Here is a 23,587-nt window from a genome sequence, read left to right on the forward strand (position 1 = left end):
ACTTACAACAAATTAATTGACTTAATTGTATTACTACTTTAGTACTGGTATTGTTTTACCAGTATTACTGCCACTGGGATACTAATTCCTCAGTAATTGGCCATTCATATCCTTCCATATTCACTGAAGCGCTCCAAGCATCGGACCTCCTACATTCGCAATGACGCACTCCAATGACCGAGAGAAAATATGCAATGAGCTCATCCCTGCTGTGTCCTGCTGTGACTGTACTGCTGGAAGGGAGTCCACACAGGTTTTTGACTGGCACAAACTTTTCGCCCTGTCATGTTTTCACTACGGTTCTCCCGTGACAATAAACCAGGTATTGGAGTCCCATATAGCTATTTGAGGTGAATGCAAGGATTTATTTGTTTATCAGGTTGAAGAGGTCGAATGATAACAAAAAATATATTGTTTTGTGATTTGGTTTGGCTACTTCTGCACACAAAAAAATTACGGTGGCGCTTCAACTCCAAGACGCGCTGTGCCGTTCCTCTTCCAAAGATCAACATGATGTCTGCCATTGACACGGGTACCTCTGTGTACCAACCAGCAAAACTACTGAACTGGCTTTACACGTCGCTACATGACACGCAACAGACCAATACCTTCGATGCGTTCCGAACGGAATCGGAGAGTTCTCCATGCGACCGGAACAACAAACAGCGGTCCGCTGCTGCTGTCGACCTGAGCACTGCGCTCAACTCCAACTATCTCATCAACTTCGTGCAACTTCAGAGGAATGAGGTAGAATTGTATTTAACTTCAGATATGTTATTTGTTCGAATTCCATCATGTCATGCCAAAGAACTTGTATTAAAAACTGAATCCAGTAATGTATTATGTCATACATGGAATAAACTTGAGAGAAAAGTAGGTTTAATCATGTGAATGGCAATGTTATAATTAACACAAACGCTGCATATGCCTACACATTCACTTGAAGCATGCACAAATATGTTCTTATATCATTTGGTTTTTGATTCTAATAAGTTATTGTACTCATCCCATATAGGGCTACGAATCTTACCTTCCCATTTTCAGCAAGGGTACCAATCCATTGTGCCACCATACTGTACAGTAAATCCCCAGCTCCACCATACTGTACAGTAAACCCCCAGCTCCACCATACTGTACAGTAAACCCCTAGCTCCACCATACTGTACAGTAAATCCCTAGCTCCACCATACTGTACAGTAAACCCCTAGCTCCACCATACTGTACAGTAAATCCCTAGCTCCACCATACTGTACAGTAAACCCCTAGCTCCACCATACTGTACAGTAAACCCCCAGCTCCACCATACTGTACAGTAAACCCCTAGCTCCACCATACTGTACAGTAAATCCCTAGCTCCACCATACTGTACAGTAAACCCCCTAGCTCCACCATACTGTACAGTAGCTCCACCATACTGTACAGTAAAACCCCTAGCTCCACTATACTGTACAGTAAACTCCCAGCTCCACCATACTGTACAGTAAAACCCCAGCTCCACCATACTGTACAGTACACCCCCAGCTCCACCATACTGTACAGTAAACCCCTAGCTCCACCATACTGTACAGTAGCTCCACCATACTGTACAGTAAACCCCCTAGCTCCACCATACTGTACAGTAAACCCCCAGCTCCACCATACTGTACAGTAAACCCCCTAGCTCAACCATACAGTACAGTAAACCCCCAGCTCCACCATACTGAATCAACACAATACCACCTATGGAATTTTAGCAATGTACTATGGCTAACCAGAATAAAACAAAAAAACAGTATGTTATTTAAAAAAAGGATCTACAAAGAACCTTTGAGATTGAGTTTCATAGCGAAACCCTTTTTAGGTGATATATATAACCTTTTTAATGGTTCTTTATAGAACCTTAGGGAAGGGTTCTTTATAGCACCATACAGATTCCATTTAGAACCCGAGGAGTATGGTTCTTTATAGAACCTTAAGGGTTCTTTATAGCACCATACAGATTCCATTTAGAACCTGAGGAGTATGGTTCTTTATAGAACCTTAGGGAAGGGTTCTTTATAGCACCATACAGATTCCATTTAGAACCCGAGGAGTATGGTTCTTTATAGAACCTTAAGGGTTCTTTATAGCACAATACAGATTCCATTTAGAACACGAGGAGTATGGTTCTTTATAGAACGTTAGAGAAGGGTTCTTTATAGCACCATACAGATTCCATTTAGAACCCGAGGAGTATGGTTCTTTATAGAACCTTAAGGGTTCTTTATAGCACCATACAGATTCCATTTAGAACCTGGGGAGTATGGTTCTTTATAGAACCTTAGAGAAGGGTTCTTTATAGCACCATACAGATTCCATTTAGAACCTGGGGAGTATGGTTCTTTATAGAACCTTAGAGAAGGGTTCTTTATAGCACCATACAGATTCCATTTAGAACCTGGGGAGTATGGTTCTTTATAGAACGTTAGAGAAGGGTTCATGTAGCATCAACAAGGGATCTGAATGACCCCCTCTTGTACATAGTGCCTGGTGTGTGTTGAGACTGTTCTGTCAGCGGGTTGCCAGGGGAGGTTTGGCACCTTGAAAAAGGCCCCTTGCAGCTTTTTAAAATATGATTGCTGTGTTAAAAACAACCCAAATTGGGTTCTTTGGTCACCCAGTGCTGGGTAAATATTGGACAGAACACACGCTGGGTTATTTTGATCCAGCCAGTTGGGTTGCATGTTGGGTTGTTGGGATTACCCAAACATGAGCTAATTTAACCATCAACTGGGTCTTTTATTCTCTCATGCTGGGTTTACCTATCAGCTGGGTCTTTTATTCTCTCATGCTGGGTTGACCTATCAGCTGGGTATTTTATTCTCTCATGCTGGGTTGACCTATCAGCTGGGTCTATTATTCTCTCATGCTGGGTTGACCTATCAGCTGGGTCTATTATTCTCTCATGCTGGGTTGACCTATCAGCTGGGTCTTTTATTCTCTCATGCTGGGTTGACCTATCAGCTGGGTCTTTTATTCTCTCATGCTGGGTTGACCTATCAGCTGGGTCTTTTATTCTCTCATGCTGGGTTGACCTATCAGCTGGGTATTTTATTCTCTCATGCTGGGTTGACCTATCAGCTGGGGCTTTTATTCTCTCATGCTGGGTTGACCTATCAGCTGGGGCTTTTATTCTCTCATGCTGGGTTGACCTATCAACTGGGTCTTTTATTCTCTCATGCTGGGTTGACCTATCAGCTGGGTCTTTTATTCTCTCATGCTGGGTTGACCTATCAGCTGGGTCTTTTATTCTCTCATGCTGGGTTGACCTATCAGCTGGGTCTTTTATTCTCTCATGCTGGGTTGACCTATCAGCTGGGTCTTTTATTCTCTCATGCTGGGTTGACCTATCAGCTGGGTCTATTTGAACGTAATCCTTTTACGTTTCAGGAGGCGTGAGTTATTAGAGGCATGGCTTTCAGATAGATCTCATTGGCCACCCGTGAGAGTAAATGTCATTCCTGTTGATCATGGTAAGCTAACATACTGCAAATAAATATTCTGTGCGCTTTACACTTCTGTAAGCCTCATTGAACCGGCAAAAATCTCAATGTTTGACCTTTAAAGAACAGAAGAACAGGAATGACATTTACTCTCACGGGTGGCTAAAATAACCATCTGAAAGCCACGCCAGCTGTAGGATCAACCAAACAACCCAGTAGGGTCAACCAAACAACCCAGTAGGGTCAACCAAACAACCCAGTAGGGTCAAGCATACAACCCAGTAGGGTCAACCATACAACCCAGTAGAGTCAACCAAACAACCCAGTAGGGTCAACCAAACAACCCAGCAGTAGAGTCAACCAAACAACCCAACAGTAGAGTCAACCAAACAACCCAACAGTAGAGTCAACCAAACAACCCAACAGTAGAGTCAACCAAACAACCCAGCAGTAGAGTCAACCAAACAACCCAACAGTAGAGTCAACCAAACAACCCAACAGTAGAGTCAACCAAACAACCCAGCAGTAGAGTCAACCAAACAACCCAGCAGTAGAGTCAACCAAACAACCCAACAGTAGAGTCAACCAAACAACCCAACAGTAGAGTCAACCAAACAACCCAGCAGTAGATTCAACCAAACAACCCAGCTGTTCAACCAAACAACCCAGCACTGTGGACAACCAAACCACCCAGCAGTAGATTCAACCAAACAACCCAGCTGTAGAGTCAACCAAACAACCCAGCACTGTGGACAACCAAACCACCCAGCAGTGTGGACAACCAAACAACCCAGCTGTAGGGTCAACGAAACAACCCAGCTGTCTCCTCTGGACCACAGACACACTGGTACCACAGTCAGTTCTCCTCTGGACCATAGATACACTGGTACCAGTCAGTTCTCCTCTCTGGACCACAGATGCACTGGTACCACAGTCAGTTCTCTCTGGACCACAGACACACTGGTACCACAGTCAGTTCTCCTCTCTGGACCACAGACACACTGGTACCACAGTCAGTTCTCCTCTCTGGACCACATACACACTGGTACCACAGTCAGTTCTCTCTGGACCACAGACACACTGGTACCACAGTCAGTTCTCCTCTCTGGACCACAGACACACTGGTACCACAGTCAGTTCTCCTCTCTGGACCACAGACACACTGGTACCACAGTCAGTTCTCCTCTCTGGACCACAGACACACTGGTACCACAGTCAGTTCTCTCTGGACCACAGACACACTGGTACCACAGTCAGTTCTCCTCTGGACCATAGATACACTGGTACCAGTCAGTTCTCCTCTCTGGACCACAGACACACTGGTACCACAGTCAGTTCTCCTCTGGACCATAGATACACTGGTACCAGTCAGTTCTCCTCTCTGGACCACAGACACACTGGTACCACAGTCAGTCCTCTCTGGACCACAGACACACTGGTACCACAGTCAGTTCTCTCTGGACCACAGACACACTGGTACCACAGTCAGTTCTCCTCTCTGGACCACAGACACACTGGTACCACAGTCAGTTCTCCTCTCTGGACCACAGACGCACTGGTACCACAGTCAGTTCTCCTCTCTGGACCACAGACGCACTGGTACCACAGTCAGTTCTCCTCTCTGGACCACAGACACACTGGTACCACAGTCAGTTCTCCTCTGGACCACAGACACACTGGTACCACAGTCAGTTCTCCTCTCTGGACCACAGACACACTGGTACCACAGTCAGTTCTCCTCTCTGGACCACAGACACACTGGTACCACAGTCAGTTCTCCTCTCTGGACCACAGACACAATGGTTCTGATTGTGTCAACCCAAATGGGGGGAATTAGAAAACAGATCTTTGACAAAGACATCCTGTTCCTCCAAAGAACTGGAACTCTTTCTGCTCGTAGACTGAATGACAACATAACAAAATAAGGTCTGGTTCTGTTGTGCCGAGTGAGGAGACTAGCAAACAGGAAAACCTATCAAGTTGTGGTGTCTAATATCCCAGATTGGGCCTTTAACATGCTCTAAACCATGTGTTATTCACTCTTAATGCAGTGTTAGAGACAGGCTCATCTGTAATTGATGTTTTCAGAAAGACTCGTTTCTTTCCCAGTCTTTGTTATGAATTATATTCCCATGCCCATATTCTCCTCAGGGCTCTATTCAATTCGTATCTCAGAAGTATCTGTGTAAAAATGTAAAGGTCATTATGCAGCGTTTACCGTGAACGCGGTCTCCTCGACCGTGAAGGCGGTCTCCTCGACCGTGAATATAGTCTCCTCGACCGTGAATATAGTCTCCTCGACCGTGAATATAGTCTCCTCGACCGTGAATATAGTCTCCTCGACCGTGAATATAGTCTCCTCGACCGTGAATATAGTCTCCTCGACCGTGAACGCGGTCTCCTCGACCGTGAATATAGTCTCCTCGACCGTGAATATAGTCTCCTCGACCGTGAATATAGTCTCCTCGACCGTGAATATAGTCTCCTCGACCGTGAATATAGTCTCCTCGACCGTGAATATAGTCTCCTCGACCGTGAATATAGTCTCCTCGACCGTGAATATAGTCTCCTCGACCGTGAATATAGTCTCCTCGACCGTGAATATAGTCTCCTCGACCGTGAATATAGTCTCCTCGACCGTGAACGCGGTCTCCTCGACCGTGAATATAGTCTCCTCGACCGTGAATATAGTCTCCTCGACCGTGAATATAGTCTCCTCGACCGTGAATATAGTCTCCTCGACCGTGAAGGCGGTTTCCTCGACCGTGAATATAGTCTCCTCGACCGTGAATATAGTCTCCTCGACCGTGAATATAGTCTCCTCGACCGTGAATATAGTCTCCTCGACCGTGAACGCGGTCTCCTCGACCACATTGCCTTTGTCGCTATAAAGAGGATGTTCAGTGCTATGGATTGACTAGAGCCCTCACCGTTTTCTATCCGCAGGCCTTAAACAGCAACTTGTATAAAAGCTCTTCGCTCAACAACATCATAGACGGCCTGAGTTCTCTGACAGACCACTTCTCTGACCTCTCCGTCTCCTCTGAGCCACGCAAATCCAGCAAGCAACCGCCGCCCAACTACCTGTGCCATCTCTGCTTCAACAAAGGACACTACATCAAAGACTGCCCTCAGGTGAGCTGGGCATGGCCCCTTCACACATACACACACCATCAATGACTACCCTCAGGTGAGCCGGGCATGGGCCCTTCTGAAGCAAACCAGCTACAGTACAGTGCAGCCACCTTGGTCTGCTTTGAAAACAAATGCCTAATGATGAACTGTTGAGGAAAGATGGTTAGCGGTTACATAACTAAGCAGTATTAATGGTTTGTCAATAGTAATGTCCCTTGATGTTACAAGACTCACAATCACAATGAATCTGAAGAGCTCACACACGCTGATATCATGTTTCTGATAAGAGCTAAAACTCTGATGAATTACGGGGGTTCTAGAGTTTTAGGACTTTTATATCCATTCCACTAAACCATAATTAATAAGATCTAAAACTCTGTGATGAATTACGGGGGTTCTAGAGTTTTAGGACTTCTATATCCATTCCACTAAACCATCATTAATAAGAGCTAAAACTCTGTGATGAATTACGGGGGTTCTAGAGTTTTAGGACTTCTATATCCATTCTACTAAACCACCATTAATAAGATCTAAAACTCTGTGATGAAGTACGGGGGTTGTGAAGGGAGTAGTACACAGCGTTGTATGAGATTTCTTGCCAATTTCTCGCATGGAATAGCCTTCATTTCTCAGACAAGAATAGACTGACGAGTTTCAGAAGAAAGTTATTTGTTTCTGGCCGTTTTGAGCCTGTAATGCTGATGCTCCAGATACTCAACTTGTCTAAAGGCCAGTTTTATTGCTTCTTTAATCAGAACAACAGTTTTCAGCTGTGCTAACATAATTGCAAAAGGGTTTTCTAATGATCAACAAAAAATGTGCTTTTCCTTCAAAGACAAGGAAATTTGTGACCCCAAACTTTTGAACAGTTCCTGGAGAGGTACCTTCCTGTAGGTTTACATCAGGGCTCTCCAACCCTGTTCCTGGAGAGGTACCCTCCTGTAGGTTTACATCAGGGCTCTCCAACCCTGCTCCTGGAGAGAAACCCTCCTGTAGGTTTACATCAGGGCTCTCCAACCCTGTTCCTGGAGAGATACCCTCCCGCCCAGGAAATGTTGTGAAAGCAAGTAGCTTGCTGGTCCGTGATATGAGAGGAAACGAGAGACATAAGAGCCTGAAGACAGCCATTGAAAACAAAATCAAAAACTCTAAAGCATGAAACGCCAAGAGCCAACTGATTTGAACAGCGAGGTTGAGAGACGAACAGGGTAGAGGAGACGAGACCTGACAGGTGCAACAAGTTGAAGTAGGGTGCACGGAAGGTCTGGTGGACAAAACGCATCAAACTTGGCTTTCATTCGTTATCGTTAGGTGTAAAAAAAATCAAATTTTAAGAAGAGAAATTGTGGAGATAGCCATAATGATGACTTTGTGACTGTTCATAAAATCAGCAGAACGTTAATGACCCTTTATGTAGTTGTCCTGTAATACTTCGTTTGAAATGACACCTTCAGTCATTTACAATAAATAAAGATGAATATACATGTTTGTCGCTGTCCAGCGGGCCTTTGATTTGTGAACTTGTTACATGTGCTCTTACTGAGCTATAGAAATATATAATTATAATATTATATAATAATATAGAAACGCCGCTAACCATACAACAGTGCAGGACATGCACACTGAATTAAAGGACAACTACACTCAAAAATGAAAGCTTCTTAGATTTTTCCCAGACCTCAAGTCTTCCCCTTGATGTGTTCACAACAATGCTTAAACCACATCAAATCCAATTTGGTTGTTTTTCTATTACAAAAGTGTGAAAAAAACTGAGGGGGAAAAGCAGAAAAATGGGGCAAATCCGAAATCTGGAAAACAGTTTAGTCAGTGGATGCTTGACCTGTTGGTTTCAGTCTTCCCTCAGTCTGCTTGTATGTCAATAGTTTAATGTTGTCTTTAACCTCAGTGCTATTGAATGTGAGACAAATCCCTGTCAAATGACAAATAAATTAACTAAAATGACTGTGTCAAAATGTAAATGTCATCTAATGTAATTATCTGGGGAAAAAAAACTGTTGTCAGAAAACCCCAATACTTCTAAGAATCAATTTACAGCCAGTCAAAATGTTTACAACAACTTATAAATATAATTCATGCTACCCTATGCATTGGAATGGTAGATGCTAGATCAACATGCTGTTGACAACATTCTGAGGACATCACCCAGTATCCACTGACATCTTTACCATCCCATGGAGCATTGGAATGGTAGATGCTACATCAACATGCTGAGGACATACATTAGCCATGTCCCATGAGACTGAAAAGATGTCAGGGAAGACAGAGATAGTTATGCTTCTCTTCTAGCAGAGCCACGACCCTTTTAATGTGCTGCAGTCTGGAAACACTTTATGCTGGCCTGGTTGGGATTCTTGTGTGTGTGTGAGTGTGTTGACGTGTTTAACTATTCTTGTGGGGACCAGCTGGGGGCATTTTGTTAGTCACCACTGTACAAGAGTGTGTGTGTGTGTTTGTGTGTGTGGTATGTGGGTGTGTGTGTATGCATGTGTGGTATGTGTGTATGTGTGGTATGTGTGTGTATGTGTGGTGAGTGTGTATGTATGTGGTGTGTGTGTGTGGTGTGTGTGTGTGGTATGTGGTATGTGTGTGTGTGTGTGTGGTATGTGTGTGTGTGTGGTGTGTGTGTGTGCGCGTGTGTGTGTGCGCGTGCGTGTGGGCAAACTAATGAAGCTGTAACATACTGTGGCTGGAACTAATGAACACACTGCTTTTTGTTCTTGGGATGTTGAGAACTGTGGTATTGTGTATGAAGTCTATATGTACTGTGTGGATTTGTTGACTGCTTGGCTACTACCCTCAATGAAAATCACTTCAGTTGACAGAGCAATAGAACTGTCCCAAGGTGTTATCAAAAAGAATGTTCTACAGTCAATGAATCAAACGCGGGTTTAATCTGTAAGTATCCATAGAGTATCTAGTGTTAACTAATAATCACTGAACACACACAATAATTACTCTAGGCCTACTGAAAAGCAGAACCTTCTTAGGCTATGTAAAACTCACTATTTGATACATGGGAACATGCTGCGGGAGTGGGAACATACTGCGGTAGTGGGAACATGCTGCGGGAATGGGAACATACTGCGGGAGTGGGAACATACTGCGGGAGTGGGAAGATACTGCGGGAGTGGGAACATACTGCGGGAGTGGGAACATGCTGCGGGAGTGGGAACATACTGCGGGTGGGGAAACATACTGCGGGAGTGGGAACATGCTGCGGGAATGGGAACATGCTGCGGGAGTGGGAACATGCTGCGGGAGTGGTGGGAACATACTGCGGGAGTGGGAACATACTGCGGGAGTGGGAACATACTGCGGGAGTGGGAACATACTGCGGGAGTGGTGGGAACATACTGCGGGAGTGGGAACATGCTGCGGGAGTGGTGGGAACATGCTGCGGGAGTGGTGGGAACATGCTGCAGGAGTGGTGGGAACATGCTGCGGGAGTGGTGCGAACATGCTGCGGGAGTGGTGGGAACATACTGCGGGAGTGGTGGGAACATGCTGCGGGGGTGGTGGGAACATGCTGCGGGAGTGGTGGGAACATGCTGCGGGAGTGGTGGGAACATGCTGCGGGAGTGGGAACATGCTGCGGGAATGGGAACATACTGCGGGAGTGGTGGGAACATGCTGCGGGAGTGGGAACATGCTGCGGGAGTGGTGGGAACATGCTGCGGAAGTGGTGGGAACATGCTGCGGGAGTACTGGGAACATGTTGCGGGAGTGGTGGGAACATGCTGCGGGAGTGGTGGGAACATGCTGCGGGAGTGTGAACATGCTGCGGGAGTGGGAACATGCTGCGGGAGTGGTGGGAACATGCTGCGGGAGTGGTGGGAACATGCTGCGTGAATGGGAACATGCTGCGGGAGTGGTGGGAACATGCTGCGGTAGTGGTGGGAACATGCTGCGGGAATGGGAACATGCTGCGGGAGTGGTGGGAACATACTGCAGGAGTGGTGGGAACATACTGCGGGAGTGGTGGGAGCATGCTGCGGGAGTGGGAACATGCTGCGGGAGTGGTGGGAACATGCTGCGGGAGTGGTGGGAACATGCTGCGGGAGTGGTGGGAACATGCTGCGGGAGTGGTGGGAACATGCTGTGGGAGTGGGAACATGCTGCGGGAATGGGAACATTCTGCGGGAGTGGTGGGAACATGCTGCGGGAGTGGTGGGAACATGTTGCAGGAGTGGTGGGAACATGCTGCGGGAGTGGTGGGAACATACTGTGGGAGTGGTGGGAACATGCTGCGGGAATGGGACCATGCTGCGGGAGTGGTGGGAACATGCTGCGGGAGTGGTGGGAACATGCTGCGGGAGTGGTGGGAACATGCTGCGGGAGTGGGAACATACTGCGGGAGTGGTGGGAACATGCTGCGGGAGTGGGAACATGCTGTGGGAGTGGTGGGAACATGCTGCGGGAGTGGGAACATACTGCGGGAGTGGTGGGAACATGCTGCGGGAGTGGTGGGAACATGCTGCGAGAATGGGAACATGCTGTGGGAATGGGAACATGCTGCGGGAGTTGTGGGAACATGCTGCGGAGTGATGGGAACATGCTGCGGGAGTGGTGGGAACATGCTGCGGGAGTGGTGGGAACATGCTGCGAGAGTGGTGGGAACATACTGCGGGAGTGGTGGGAACATGCTGCGGGAGTGGTGGGAACATGCTGCGGGAGTGGTGGGAACATGCTGCGGTAGTGGTGGGAACATGCTGCGGGAATGGGAACATGCTGCGGGAGTGGTGGGAACATACTGCGGGAGTGGTGGGAACATGCTGCGGGAGTGGGAACATACTACGGGAGTGGTGGGAACATGCTGCGGCAGTGGTGGAAACATGCTGCGGGAGTGGTGGGAACATGCTGCGGGAGTGGTGGGAACATGCTGCGGGAATGGGACCATGCTGCGGGAGTGGTGGGAACATGCTACGGGAGTGGTGGGAACATACTGTGGGAGTGGTGGGAACATGCTACGGGAGTGGTGGGAACATGCTGCGGGAGTGGTGGGAACATGCTGCGGGAATGGGACCATGCTGCGGGAGTGGTGGGAACATGCTACGGGAGTGGTGGGAACATACTGTGGCTACATAAGGACTCTTTTGTTTCTTTAAAGGCTTGGTGGACAGAGAGGTCAGAGAGTCACGGCTGTATTGTTCACTCAGCAGCCATGTGTGTGTGTGTGTGTGTCTGTTATGTGTCTGTGTGTTCTATAGTTATCAAGTCATGAAATCATTTCATCCTTCTATGAGAAAGCCAGAGATCTGAAGGCCTGTGATTAGTCAGAAATCGGCAAGTGTCCAAAACATGACTGAGATTTAGTCATCACTGTGGTTTCTATTTATTTTCCTCTGAGAAAGTCAGAGGGCTCTCTCAGATATAGTCCTAAGTGCCTTTTTTTTAAAGGCAGTGATCAGTCAGAAATGTCTGGTTGAAAGAAAACAAAAATATGCCTGAGATGTGTTTGAGATACTATGCAGACAGGGAATGAACAGCTCATAAAACAGACCTAATTGTCGGCTATTTATGTCATTTTGATTATTTTCTATTTTTATTTTCATATCTACAATTATGTAGGAATGTACCAGACAAGTGTAATTAACATTTTACACTCATGGGAAGTGGCCTCTATGGATAGGGCTGAATTGAAATGTTCCTGAAGGATGAAATATGGAAAGAATATCCATGGTAGTAATTGAAAGGGAACAGTTTTGGAGATTATGGGAACATCATTATCAAATCAAATGAAATGTATTTATATAGCCCTTCTTACATCAGCTGATATCTCAAAGTGCTGTACAGAAACCCAGCCTAAAACCCCAAACAGCAAGCAATGCAGGTGTAGAAGCACGGTGGCTAGGAAAAACTCCCTAGACAAAGGACAAAACCTAGGAAGAAACCTAGAGAGGAACCAGGCTGAGGGGTGGCCAGTCCTCTTCTGGCTGTGCCGGGTGGAGATTAGAAACCTAGAGAGGAACCAGACTATGAGGGGTGGCCAGTCCTCTTCTGGCTGTGCCGGGTGGAGATTAGAAACCTAGAGAGGAACCAGGCTCTGAGGGGTGGCCAGACCAAATGCGAGGACACAATAGTTCACCTGGCACAAGACTGAATCCTAACATTACACTGTTGATTTGATGTGCATGTACTGTACTTTTCACATTTGTTAAAATAATGAAATCTGAAAATACTCTGGATACATTCAGTAACATGATAGGAATATTCCTGGAAAATGTTGGGGTAGGTGCAACATAAGACAAGAAAATGACAACAGTTTGAGTGAGAGGACTAACTGGTGTCTCCAAGTGGACACACACACACTTCTCCAAAAGTGTTCACAGTTCCTTAGTCATTTCAATGCACTTGTATAACTGAAAGAATAGTCTTCATCTATAGGAAGGAGTCATGAGTGCATTCAGGTGCGTGTGACGTGCCAAACTTTCTTCACAATAAACAAACACAGGCACATTCTGTTCAGAACAACAATGACGTTGTGTCATCTGGTAACTGTACATCACACAGTGATCATAAACGTTGGCACTGTAAACGATGTGAGTTTTATGATGTGTTTTGAAGTGTTTGTATGACATCAGAGCTGTATTTATTTTAATCCTCAATGTCTCATTTTTCAAAATACATCGATTCCTCTCGATTTACAGCATTTCCCCTTCACTCAGACAACAACACATGTTCAACAGTTTCTCCTCTCGATTTACAACATTTCCCCTTCACTCAGACAACAACAAATGTTCAACAGTTTCCCAGTCAGCTGGAGGGATGAGGGGACATCTTCTTGTCACTCACAGCGCTCTAGTTCAGAACAGCTGTCAGTCAAAACACATACAGAGCTGTGAAGTGGAGAAACTGAGCTCTGACGTCATGTATAGCATGTTACTCTACAGCCACTGTGTTCCAGGTGCTTAAATATGCAACCACCCCCTAAACGGGTACAAATGTAAAGGATTAATTGGAACCATGAACAATGACTAGGGTTAGAGAGGAGGTCTGGTACTGTGGTTAGAGAGGAGGTCTGGTACTGTGGTTAGAGAGGAGGTCTGGTACTGTGGTTAGAGAGGAGGTCTGGTACTGTGGTTAGAGAGGAGGTCTGGTACTGGGGTTAGAGAGGAGGTCTGGTACTGGGGTTAGAGAGGAGGTCTGGTACTGTGGTTAGAGAGGAGGTCTGGTACTGTGGTTAGAGAGGAGGTCTGGTACTGTGGTTAGAGAGGAGGTCTGGTACTGTGGTTAGAGAGGAGGTCTGGTACTGTGGTTAGAGAGGAGGTCTGGTACTGTGGTTAGAGAGGAGGTCTGGTACTGTGGTTAGAGAGGAGGTCTGGTACTGTGGTTAGAGAGGAGGTCTGGTACTGTGGTTAGAGAGGAGGTCTGGTACTGTGGTTAGAGAGGAGGTCTGGTACTGGGGTTAGAGAGGAGGTCTGGAGGTTTGATACATCCAGTGTGTGTTGTTTCCTGTATGCTCATCTTTTTAAACATCTAAGCAGACATGTTGACAGTAATGATGGACTGGTTCTGCTGTTACACATTCAAAACCAAGCAGTCGGTAAGCACCATGAAATTGTGCTTTTTATTCACATCTACAGATGGCGTGGTTTCTTCATGATCACAATCACCACGTTGATCTCCATTCTTCATGATCACAATCACCACGTTGATCTCCATTATTCATGATCACAATCACCACGTTGATCTCCATTCTTCATGATCACAATCACCACGTTGATCTCCATTCTTCATGATCACAATCACCACGTTGATCTCCATTCTTCCTGATCACAATCACCACGTTGATCTCCATTCTTCATGATCACAATCACCACGTTGATCTCCATTCTTCATGATCACAATCACCACGTTGATCTCCATTCTTCCGGATCACAATCACCACGTTGATCTCCATTCTTCCTGATCACAATATTGATCTCCATTCTTTCTGATTACGTGTTGCTCTGTTCTGGGCCAGATGCAGCTTAACTAGGTCTTTCCTTGCAGCACTGGACCACACGACTGGACAATAATCAAGATTAGACAAAACTGTAGAACTTGCTTTTTGGAGTGTGGTGTCAAAAAAGCAGAGCATCTCTTTATTACAGACAGACCTCTCCCCATCTATACAACCATTGAAGCTATAGGTTTTGACCATGACAGTTTACAATCTAAAATAACGACAAGTAATTTAGTCTCCTCAACTTGTTCAACAGCCACACCATTCATTACCAGATTCAGCTAAGGTCTAGAACTTAGGGAATGATTTTTAACAAATACAATGCTCTTAGTTTTAGAGATGTTCAGGACCAGTTTATTACTGGCCACCCATCCCAAAACAGACTGCAACTCCTTGTTAAGGGTTTCAGTGACTTCATTAGCTGTGGTTGCTGATGCGTATTTGGTTGAATCATCAGCATACATGGACAAACATGCTTTGTTTAATGCCAGTGGCAGGTCATTGGTAAAAATAGAAAAGAGTAGAGGGCCTGGAGAGCTGCCCTGCGGTACACCACACTTTACATGTTTGACATTGGAGACGGTTCCATTAAAGAAAACCCTTTGAGGTCTATTAGATAGATGGCTCTGAATCCACAATATGGTTGAAAAGCAATAACATATATGTTCTCTCAATAACAGGGTATGGTCAATGATATCAAAGGCTGCACTGAAATCTAACAGTACAGCTCCCACAATCTTCTTATTATCAATTTCTTTCAACCAATCATCAGTCATTTGTGTCAGTGCTGTACATGTTGAGTGCCCTTCTCTATAAGCATGCCGAAAGTCTGTTGTTAATTTGCTTACAGAGAAATAACATTGTATTTGGTCAAACACAATTTTTTCCAATAATTTGCTAAAAGTTGGCAGCAAGCTGATAGGTCGGCTGTTAGAACCAGTAAAGTCCACTTTACCACTCTTGCGTAGCAGAATGACTTTGGCTTCCCTCCAGGCCTGAGGAAAAAGAGACTTTCCTGTAGACTCAGATTAAAGATCTGACAGATAGGAGTGGCTATAGAGTCAGCTACCATCCTCAGCAGCTTTCTATCTAAGTTGTCAATGCCAGGAGGTTTGTCATTAACAATAATTTTTCCACCTCTCCCAAACTAACTTTACAAAATTCAAACTTCTTTCATTATTTGTTTTTTTTTATGCATGAATACGATGACTCACTGTTCATTGTTGGCATTTCCTGCTTAAGTTTGCCCACTTTGCCAATGAAATAATCATTAAAATAACTGGAAACATCAAATGGTTTTGTGATGAATAAGCCATCTGATTCGATGAATGATGGAGTTGAATGTCTTTCTGCCCATAATTTCATTTAAAGTTCTCCAAAGTGTTTTTCCATTGTTCTTTATATCATTGATGTTGGCTTCATAATACAGTTTCTTCTTATTTGTGTTGAGTTTAGTCACATAATTTCTCAGTTTGCAGTAAGTCAGCCGGTCAGATGTGCAGCCAGACTTACAGTATTAGCCACTCCTTTTGCCCCATCTCTTTCAACCATACAGTTTTTAAATTCCTCATCAATCCATGGAGCATTAACAGTTCTAACAGTCAGTTTCTTAACTGGTTCATGTTTATCAATAATTGGAAGAAACAATTTCATAAATTCATCACTGCAGCATCTGGATGCTCCTTATTAATCACATCAGACACACAAATATTTTTAACATCATCCACAAGAGTCACTGCAAAATCTTTTGTATCTCTTGTACACTATTTTAGGCCCAGCGGTTGGAACTTTGTCTTTCCTGTATATAGCCACTATATTGTGATCACAGCATCCAATGGGTACGAATACAGCTTTAGAATAAAGCTCTACATTATTAGTAAAAATTAGATCAATACATGTGGATGATCTTGTTCCTGTAGTGTTTGTAAACACCCTGGTAGGTTGATTAAAAGCCTGAACCAGATTACAGGCACTGGTCACAGTAAGAAGCTTCAGCTTGATGAAAACCAGTCAATATTCAGGTCCCCAAGAAAGTAGACCTCTCTGTTTACATCACATACACTATCAAGCATTTCACACATATTATTTAGATACTGACTGTTAGCACTTGGTGGCCTGTAGCAACACCCCAAAATAAAGCTTTAGATGTGCCAAGTGAACCTGCAACCACAACACTTCAATAACACTTGACATGTGATCTTCTCTAAGCATTACAGGGATGTGGCTCGGAATATATACAGCAGCACCTCCCCCATGAGCGTTCCTGTCTCTTCTATAGATGTTACATCCTTGTATTGTTACTGCTGTATCGTCAAATGAATGATCTAAGTGAGTCTCAGAAAATGGCTAATATATAAATGTTATCTGATCTTAGCAAGTTATTGATTTCATGAACCTTTTTTCTAAGGCTACATATATTAACATGGGCTATTTTCAGCCCTTTCCTGGGTAGCTGATCAGAGACATAATACTGAAAAGAGAAAACAAATACATTTATCAGTCCATTAATCAATTGGTGTGTGTGTGTGTGTGTAGATGTGTGTGTAGGTATGTGTGTGTGTGTTGTGGGGTTGAAGCTACGAACCCATAAGCTTGGCTCTCTCCTCCCTTCTAGGTTTCTGGGATGGAGGGTAGACAATAAGATGTAAGAAATGTCCCCACGCGCTCTGGCAGCTTTCATGGCTGGGATCAGTTCTTTCCTCTTCTGGTGCACAGCTTCAGGATAGTCCTCGTTGAGGAAGATATACGTTCATCTCAAGTTCTTGGCAATCTCCAGAACAGCTACCTTGAACCTCAGGATCACCATCGGCCTGGGCCTGTCACCTGGGCCGGTGGTGGGTTTTCCAGTCCTGTGGGCACGCTCCAGTCTCCTCAGTCTTCTTCAATTTCTCAGAGATCATTTCCCTCACTTTGTCCTCAGACTCTGTCCAGGTCTCATGTGGAGCTTCTGCAATTCTGTCCACAACCATGTTGTTCTGCCTTGATTGTCCTTCGAGTCTGATTTATCCGTCATTGTTGTCATGGATTCACACACAGAACTGATGTCCTCTCTCAGTGATTTACAGATTGCTGTCATCTTGCCATTCTCCTGTTTCAACTCGTCGAGCTGACCCTGGGAGAACTGCAAACTCTTCTTCAGGTCCTGGACCTCTCTGGTCAGGTCTTACATTATTTTATTAGTTGACTCCACCAGTATAGGGACAAAACACTTCAAGTTATTTTGTTGTTGTTGTAACAACTGCAGAACTTTTGTTAGTTTAAAAGATCCTTCATCCTGTGAAGGTACACCCGCCGGCATTGGTCTTTGTCATGGTAGCTATCAATGTATGCTAGGCAGTTACTCCTCTCAGTTCCAGACAGGGCAGGTCAGGGGGAAGAGCTAGCTAGCTAGCAACGCCAAATATTTCCTCAGACCCATCCTTGGCAGAATCACTGGACAGAGACTTGCAGTCCCAGCAACTGATGCCAACTGCGTCACGGGATCCAAATTAAAAAGTTAACTTTCCACTTTCAAAACAACAAAACTTTACTAAACAACAAAACCGAGCTCTTCCTCATTCCGCGTTCAACAGGAAGTGGCCTGTTCACCTTCTCTATGTGGCATCGCTTGTTTTGCTGTGTGTAGTGAAACCCCATTTACACCTGGTTCTAACATCCGTCCTTAGTCTTGATCTTTCTGATTGTGCCCACACATTCTGATTGTGCCCACATTTTCAGACAGGTATAGGCAATTAAAAGATGCATTGTGATTTGATTGTGATCAGATCTTATAAGTGTAAACGGACAAGATCAGGATGAAGGACGCATGTTAACGGGGGGGTATAAACGGAGCTTTTAAAATTAGACTATAGACAGCGCCTCACTGAGGTAGAACATCTCTACTGCAGGGTCACAAACATCAGAACAACACAGGGGTGCTTCTTGGACTTTGTGGATATGGAATACAATGTGCTGGATGGATGAATGCATTGAAATAGTTGGGTACAATGTATTTAATGACATTTTGAAATCTGTACACTGTTATAGTGATACTGTACATGGTTGCAGAAAAGTCACTCATATTCAACCCTAGAAAGGTGTGTCTCTGCTCTGAGGGGTGTCCTAACGACAACTGATCAGACGATACAGAATCAATGTAATTTGGCTGGTTGCCCTAGCTCTTTTAACCTCCGGGGTGCTTTTAAGTCAAGCCAGTAGATGTGGAAGTGATTTATTTCTGATTGGCTTAGACTTCTCCTCGTGTTATACAAGAGGAGTGAAGCTCATCTGGGGTTGATTTCCTCCCCCCAAGTCCTGATTGGTCGACAGAGGCCAGCTGGGATTGATAACAGATAGGCTGAGGTACAGTATGTGTCCTGTAGAGGAGGAGAGTTGTGATTGGTGCATCACTGGGCCTGGGCCTCCGTTACACTCCTCAAGGAACACAGCTGGAGGGAGGAACCATAGAACAATAGAACGCACTTGGCGTTCTAGTGGAACGCATTTGGTGTTCTAGTGGAACCATAGTACTCACTTTGTGTTCTATTGGGAAACTTTTACTATAGAAACTTCTAAACTTTTTCTCCTTGCAAATCAATTACATTTACAGTTAGTATACTAGCTCCAACAATTACATTGTTTTGACCTGTCACCTACTTAAAATGGTTATTTGTTGTGGGTAGAGAGGCTGGAAGGAGCAGGGGCAGCTCTAGACATTTGGGGGCCCTAAGTGAGGTTTGGTTTTGGGGGCACCCACCTAAGGGCAAAACATTTGTAGCCCTTCTCTTGACGGCAGAGACAAAAATGTACGTTTTCAAATGGAATTGAGTGACGTAGCAGTACATATGTTTAATGAGCAACTAATAAGCGTAGAGAGTCTCACAAGTTTGACGAAATTACCTCATATCTTTCAGTCTAATATGGCTATTTAGTAACGTTTATAGCTCTTTGTCAGAAGCACACTTTTTTTGTAAGTAGTTATAGGCAACTGTCCTCCTAGCTGGAATTTAGCCCGAAAGGATTTGAGAAATGTGATTGGATGGAGAGGGATCTATGACATTGGCCTACATCTCCTCTTGCGCTGCGCAGAATATCAGATCTCAGCAACGATTGGAGAAGTGTTTAACATCACCGCTACCACATCCTTATCTGTATATATATATATATATATATATATATATATATATATATATATATATATATATATATATATATATCTCTTTACATAAGCACAATGTGACTGCAAGTGACAGCTTGGAAAGTCTAACTGAAATATATATATATATATATATATATATATATATATATATATATATATAAATTACTGGTGTTTGTTGATAAAATCTGGGACATAATTGTTTCTTTGCGGGACAAAGGGACAAAATGCAGGATTGTCCCACACGATCCGGGATATGTGGTCACCCAAAGGCCGTTTGTCACTGGCCTACACACAATACCCCATAATGTCAAAGTGGAATTATGTTTTTCAAAATGTTTACAAATTAATAAAAATTAAAAGCTGAAATGTCTTGAGTCAATATGTATTCAACCCCTTAGTTATGACAAAAATAAATTCAGGAGTAAAAATATGCTTAACAAATCACATAAGTTATATGAACTCATTCTGTGTGCAATAAGTGTTTAACATGTTTTTTGAGTGACTTCCTCATCTCTGTACCCCACATGCACAAGTACATTTAAGGTCCCTCTGTCAAGCAGTGAATTTCAAACACAGATTCAACCACAAAGACCAATGCCTCGCAAGGGGCACCTAACAAAAAGCAGACATTACCTCTCCCTTTGAGCATAGTGAAGTTATTAATTACACTTTGGATGGTGTATAAATACACCCAGTCACTACCACGATACAGGCGTCATTCCTTGGTTGGATCAAGGACTTTCTAATTTACCGCCCACAGAGGGTCCTCATGAATATAAACTAATACTCTGATGAACTGACCATGAACACAGGGGCGCCCCAGGGGTGTGTCCTTTCTCCGTTGTTGCTCTCCATCTACACTAACGAGATGAAGAAACAAGGAAACAATGTGAGCCTTTTTAAGTACGTGGATGACATGGCTCTGGTAGGGCTCTTTATTAAAGATGCTACGTCAGATGGGGACAGCTATTTATAAACAGACCAACAACCTTCAAGAATGGTGTCGGTCAAGTGGCCTTCCACATCAATGTGGAAAAGACAAAGGAGCTGATCATCAATGGCAACAATTTACCAACGTCCCAACCACTCTCCCAACCACGACCAACCAGTGTTTTAAATACAGAGGGACACAAATTGATAACAGGCTGAGTTGTACAGAGAATGCAGACTGTATTTTTTTTTTTAAAGCAAGCCAACGCCTGCTCTTAAAATCAGGAAATGAAAGGGGTTTGAGTTGTGCCAGAATGTTCTGAAGAGGGTGTACAACAGCTTGGTGGAGAGGATCCTCACGTTCAATATAACAGTCTGTTATGGTAATCTGAGGGTGGCTAAGCACACAGGCAAAATCCTAGAGGAAAACCTGGTTCAGTCTTGTTTTGGAGAGGAATTCACCTTTCAACAGGACAATAACATAAAATATAAGGGTAAATCTACACTGGAATTGCTTACCGAGAACAAAGGGAATGTTCCTGAGTTGCTGACTTACAGTTGACTTAAATCTACTTTAAAATCTATGGCGAGACTTGAAAATGGTTGTCTAGCAACGATCAACAACCGATTTGAGCTTGAAGAATTTAATAAATGGGTAAATATTGCCCAATCCAGGCGTGGACAGCTCTTAGAGACTTACCCAGAAAGACTCAAAGCTCTTAGTCTTACCCAGAGAGACTCATAGCTGTAATCGCTGGCAAAGGTTTTCACTGTCATTATGGGGTATTGTGTGTACTTTCTGAAGGCACTGTGTTAAATACAGCTGGGTGAGCATTTAGAATTTGGGCAAGTAATGTACAGTATATCTCTATATATGTGGACCGAGAGTCAGGACCTGTCGTTTGTAGTTTTTACGCTGTTTCAGTTGTGTTTTTTTAAGTACTACTTGTGTTTTTTTAAGTACTACTTGTGTTTTTTGTAAGTACTAGTTGTGTCTGCCAAATGCCTGGATGTAGAAGACCTGCTGTGTACAGAGACTTAGTATTCACTCAATATCCTACAATAAATACAATATCACCATTTGCTGATTTATCTGATGAATTGCCAGTTCAAGATGCAGATATAAATGCACAACTCATTGTAAAATATTTTCATCCATTTGCTTTGTCTCCAGGCTCGGCCTAAAGGGGAAGGCCTGACCCCATATCAGGGCAAGAAGAGATGTTTCGGGGAATACAAGTGCCCTAAATGCAAGAGGAAGTGGATGAGCGGAAACTCCTGGGCCAACATGGGACAAGAATGCATCAAGTGCCACATCAACGTTTACCCTCAGAAGCAGGTAAATAGTAACATTTTAATTGAGTATCCATGATATAAGCCTGGTCTCAGATCTGTTTGTGCTGTCTTGCATATAGGCCTACATATGAGAGCAGGCTACCATGACATTCCTCCATCCTACTGTTGTATTGGCTCAAGGACCAGGTTACCATGACGTTCCTCCATCCGTCTGTTCTATTGGCTCAAGGACATAGCTCATTATTTAAACGGATTGTGTAACTGAAGTGTTTATTACTGACATATAAACTAATACTTAGCGCTTTATAAACTAATACTTAGCGCTTTGTAAACTAATACTTATCGCTTTATAAACTACTACTTATCGCTTCATAAACTAATACTTAGCGCTTTATAAACTAATACTTAGCGCTTTATAAACTAATACTTAGCGCTTTATAAACTAATACTTAGCGCTTTATAAACTAATACTTAGCGCTTTATAAACTAATACTTAGCGCTTTATAAACTAATACTTAGCGCTTTATAAACTAATACTTAGCGCTTTGTAAACTAATACTTATCGCTTTATAAACTACTACTTATCGCTTCATAAACTAATACTTAGCGCTTTATAAACTAATACTTAGCGCTTTATAAACTAATACTTAGCGCTTTATAAACTAATACTTAGCGCTTTATAAACTAATACTTAGCGCTTTATAAACTAATACTTAGCGCTTTATAAACTAATACTTAGCGCTTTATAAACTAATACTTATCACTTTGTAAACTATTACTTATCACTTTATAAAATAATACTTATCACTTTATAAACTAATACTTAGCGCATTATAAACTAATACTTAGCACTATAAACTAATACTTAGCGTTTTATAAACGAATACTTAGCACTTTATGAACTACTTATGAAGCCCTTTGTAAATCCTATAAATAGCCGTGGCCAGGTCTCCCTTGTGAAAGAGGTCTTCGCACCTCAATGGGGCCTGGATAAATAAAAGGTTGAAAACATTGTGTTGTAAATATCTTAATGTAAAGTGTGTTACCTGTGTTTCTCTGTGTTTTAAACAGCTTAATGTTACCTGTGTTTCTCTGTGTTTTAAACAGCTTAATGTTACCTGTGTTTCTCTGTGTAGAGACCTCTGGAGAAACCTGATGGGTTAGATGTTTCAGACCAGAGCAAGGAGCACCCACAGCACCTGTGTGAAAAATGCAAGGTCCTCGGCTACTACTGTCGTCGCGTGCAATAAAAACCTGTCGTTATCTGGTTCATGGAGTTGCCCTCTAGACACTGATCTTGGGTCAGTTTAGTATTTTCTCCACCAATGGTTAAGGTCAGGTCTGGGGGAGGGGGAAGCTGTACCTAGAGTAAACTTCACCCTGGAGCCAAGTTCACTTCCCTGGCCTTGAGTTCACTTAAACCTCCAGTGGTTTATGAAGAGGCAAAACTCATCTAAATGTGTTTATATATATATATATATATATATATATTTAATCTCAGTAAAAATAGGCCTGATTGTCCTGTCGTACTCTGTTGTACTGTGAAACATTTACCTGTTTGTGTTCCCTACATGTGTGTAAATTGGGGACAATTCCATTTCAACTAAGTCAATTCAGGAAGTACACTGAAGTTCCAATTTCAGTTTACTTCCTGAATTGAAG

The 23,587-nt window shown here is 43.6% G+C and overlaps 1 protein-coding gene across 1 annotated transcript; it reads left to right on the plus strand.

Annotated features, from left to right (window-relative positions):
- Positions 1-211: 211 nt before the first annotated feature.
- Positions 212-23,363, plus strand: LOC139377014 (zinc finger CCHC domain-containing protein 24-like). The gene is made up of 4 exons (XM_071120081.1): positions 212-747; positions 6,408-6,596; positions 21,804-21,968; positions 23,062-23,363. Exons 1-4 carry the CDS (start codon positions 394-396, stop codon positions 23,173-23,175), a joined length of 822 nt encoding a protein of 273 aa, XP_070976182.1. The 5' UTR covers positions 212-393; the 3' UTR covers positions 23,176-23,363.
- Positions 23,364-23,587: the final 224 nt, after the last annotated feature.

This window comes from Oncorhynchus clarkii, chromosome 20 (assembly GCF_045791955.1).
Source record: "Oncorhynchus clarkii lewisi isolate Uvic-CL-2024 chromosome 20, UVic_Ocla_1.0, whole genome shotgun sequence".
Classification (NCBI taxonomy): domain Eukaryota; kingdom Metazoa; phylum Chordata; class Actinopteri; order Salmoniformes; family Salmonidae; genus Oncorhynchus; species Oncorhynchus clarkii.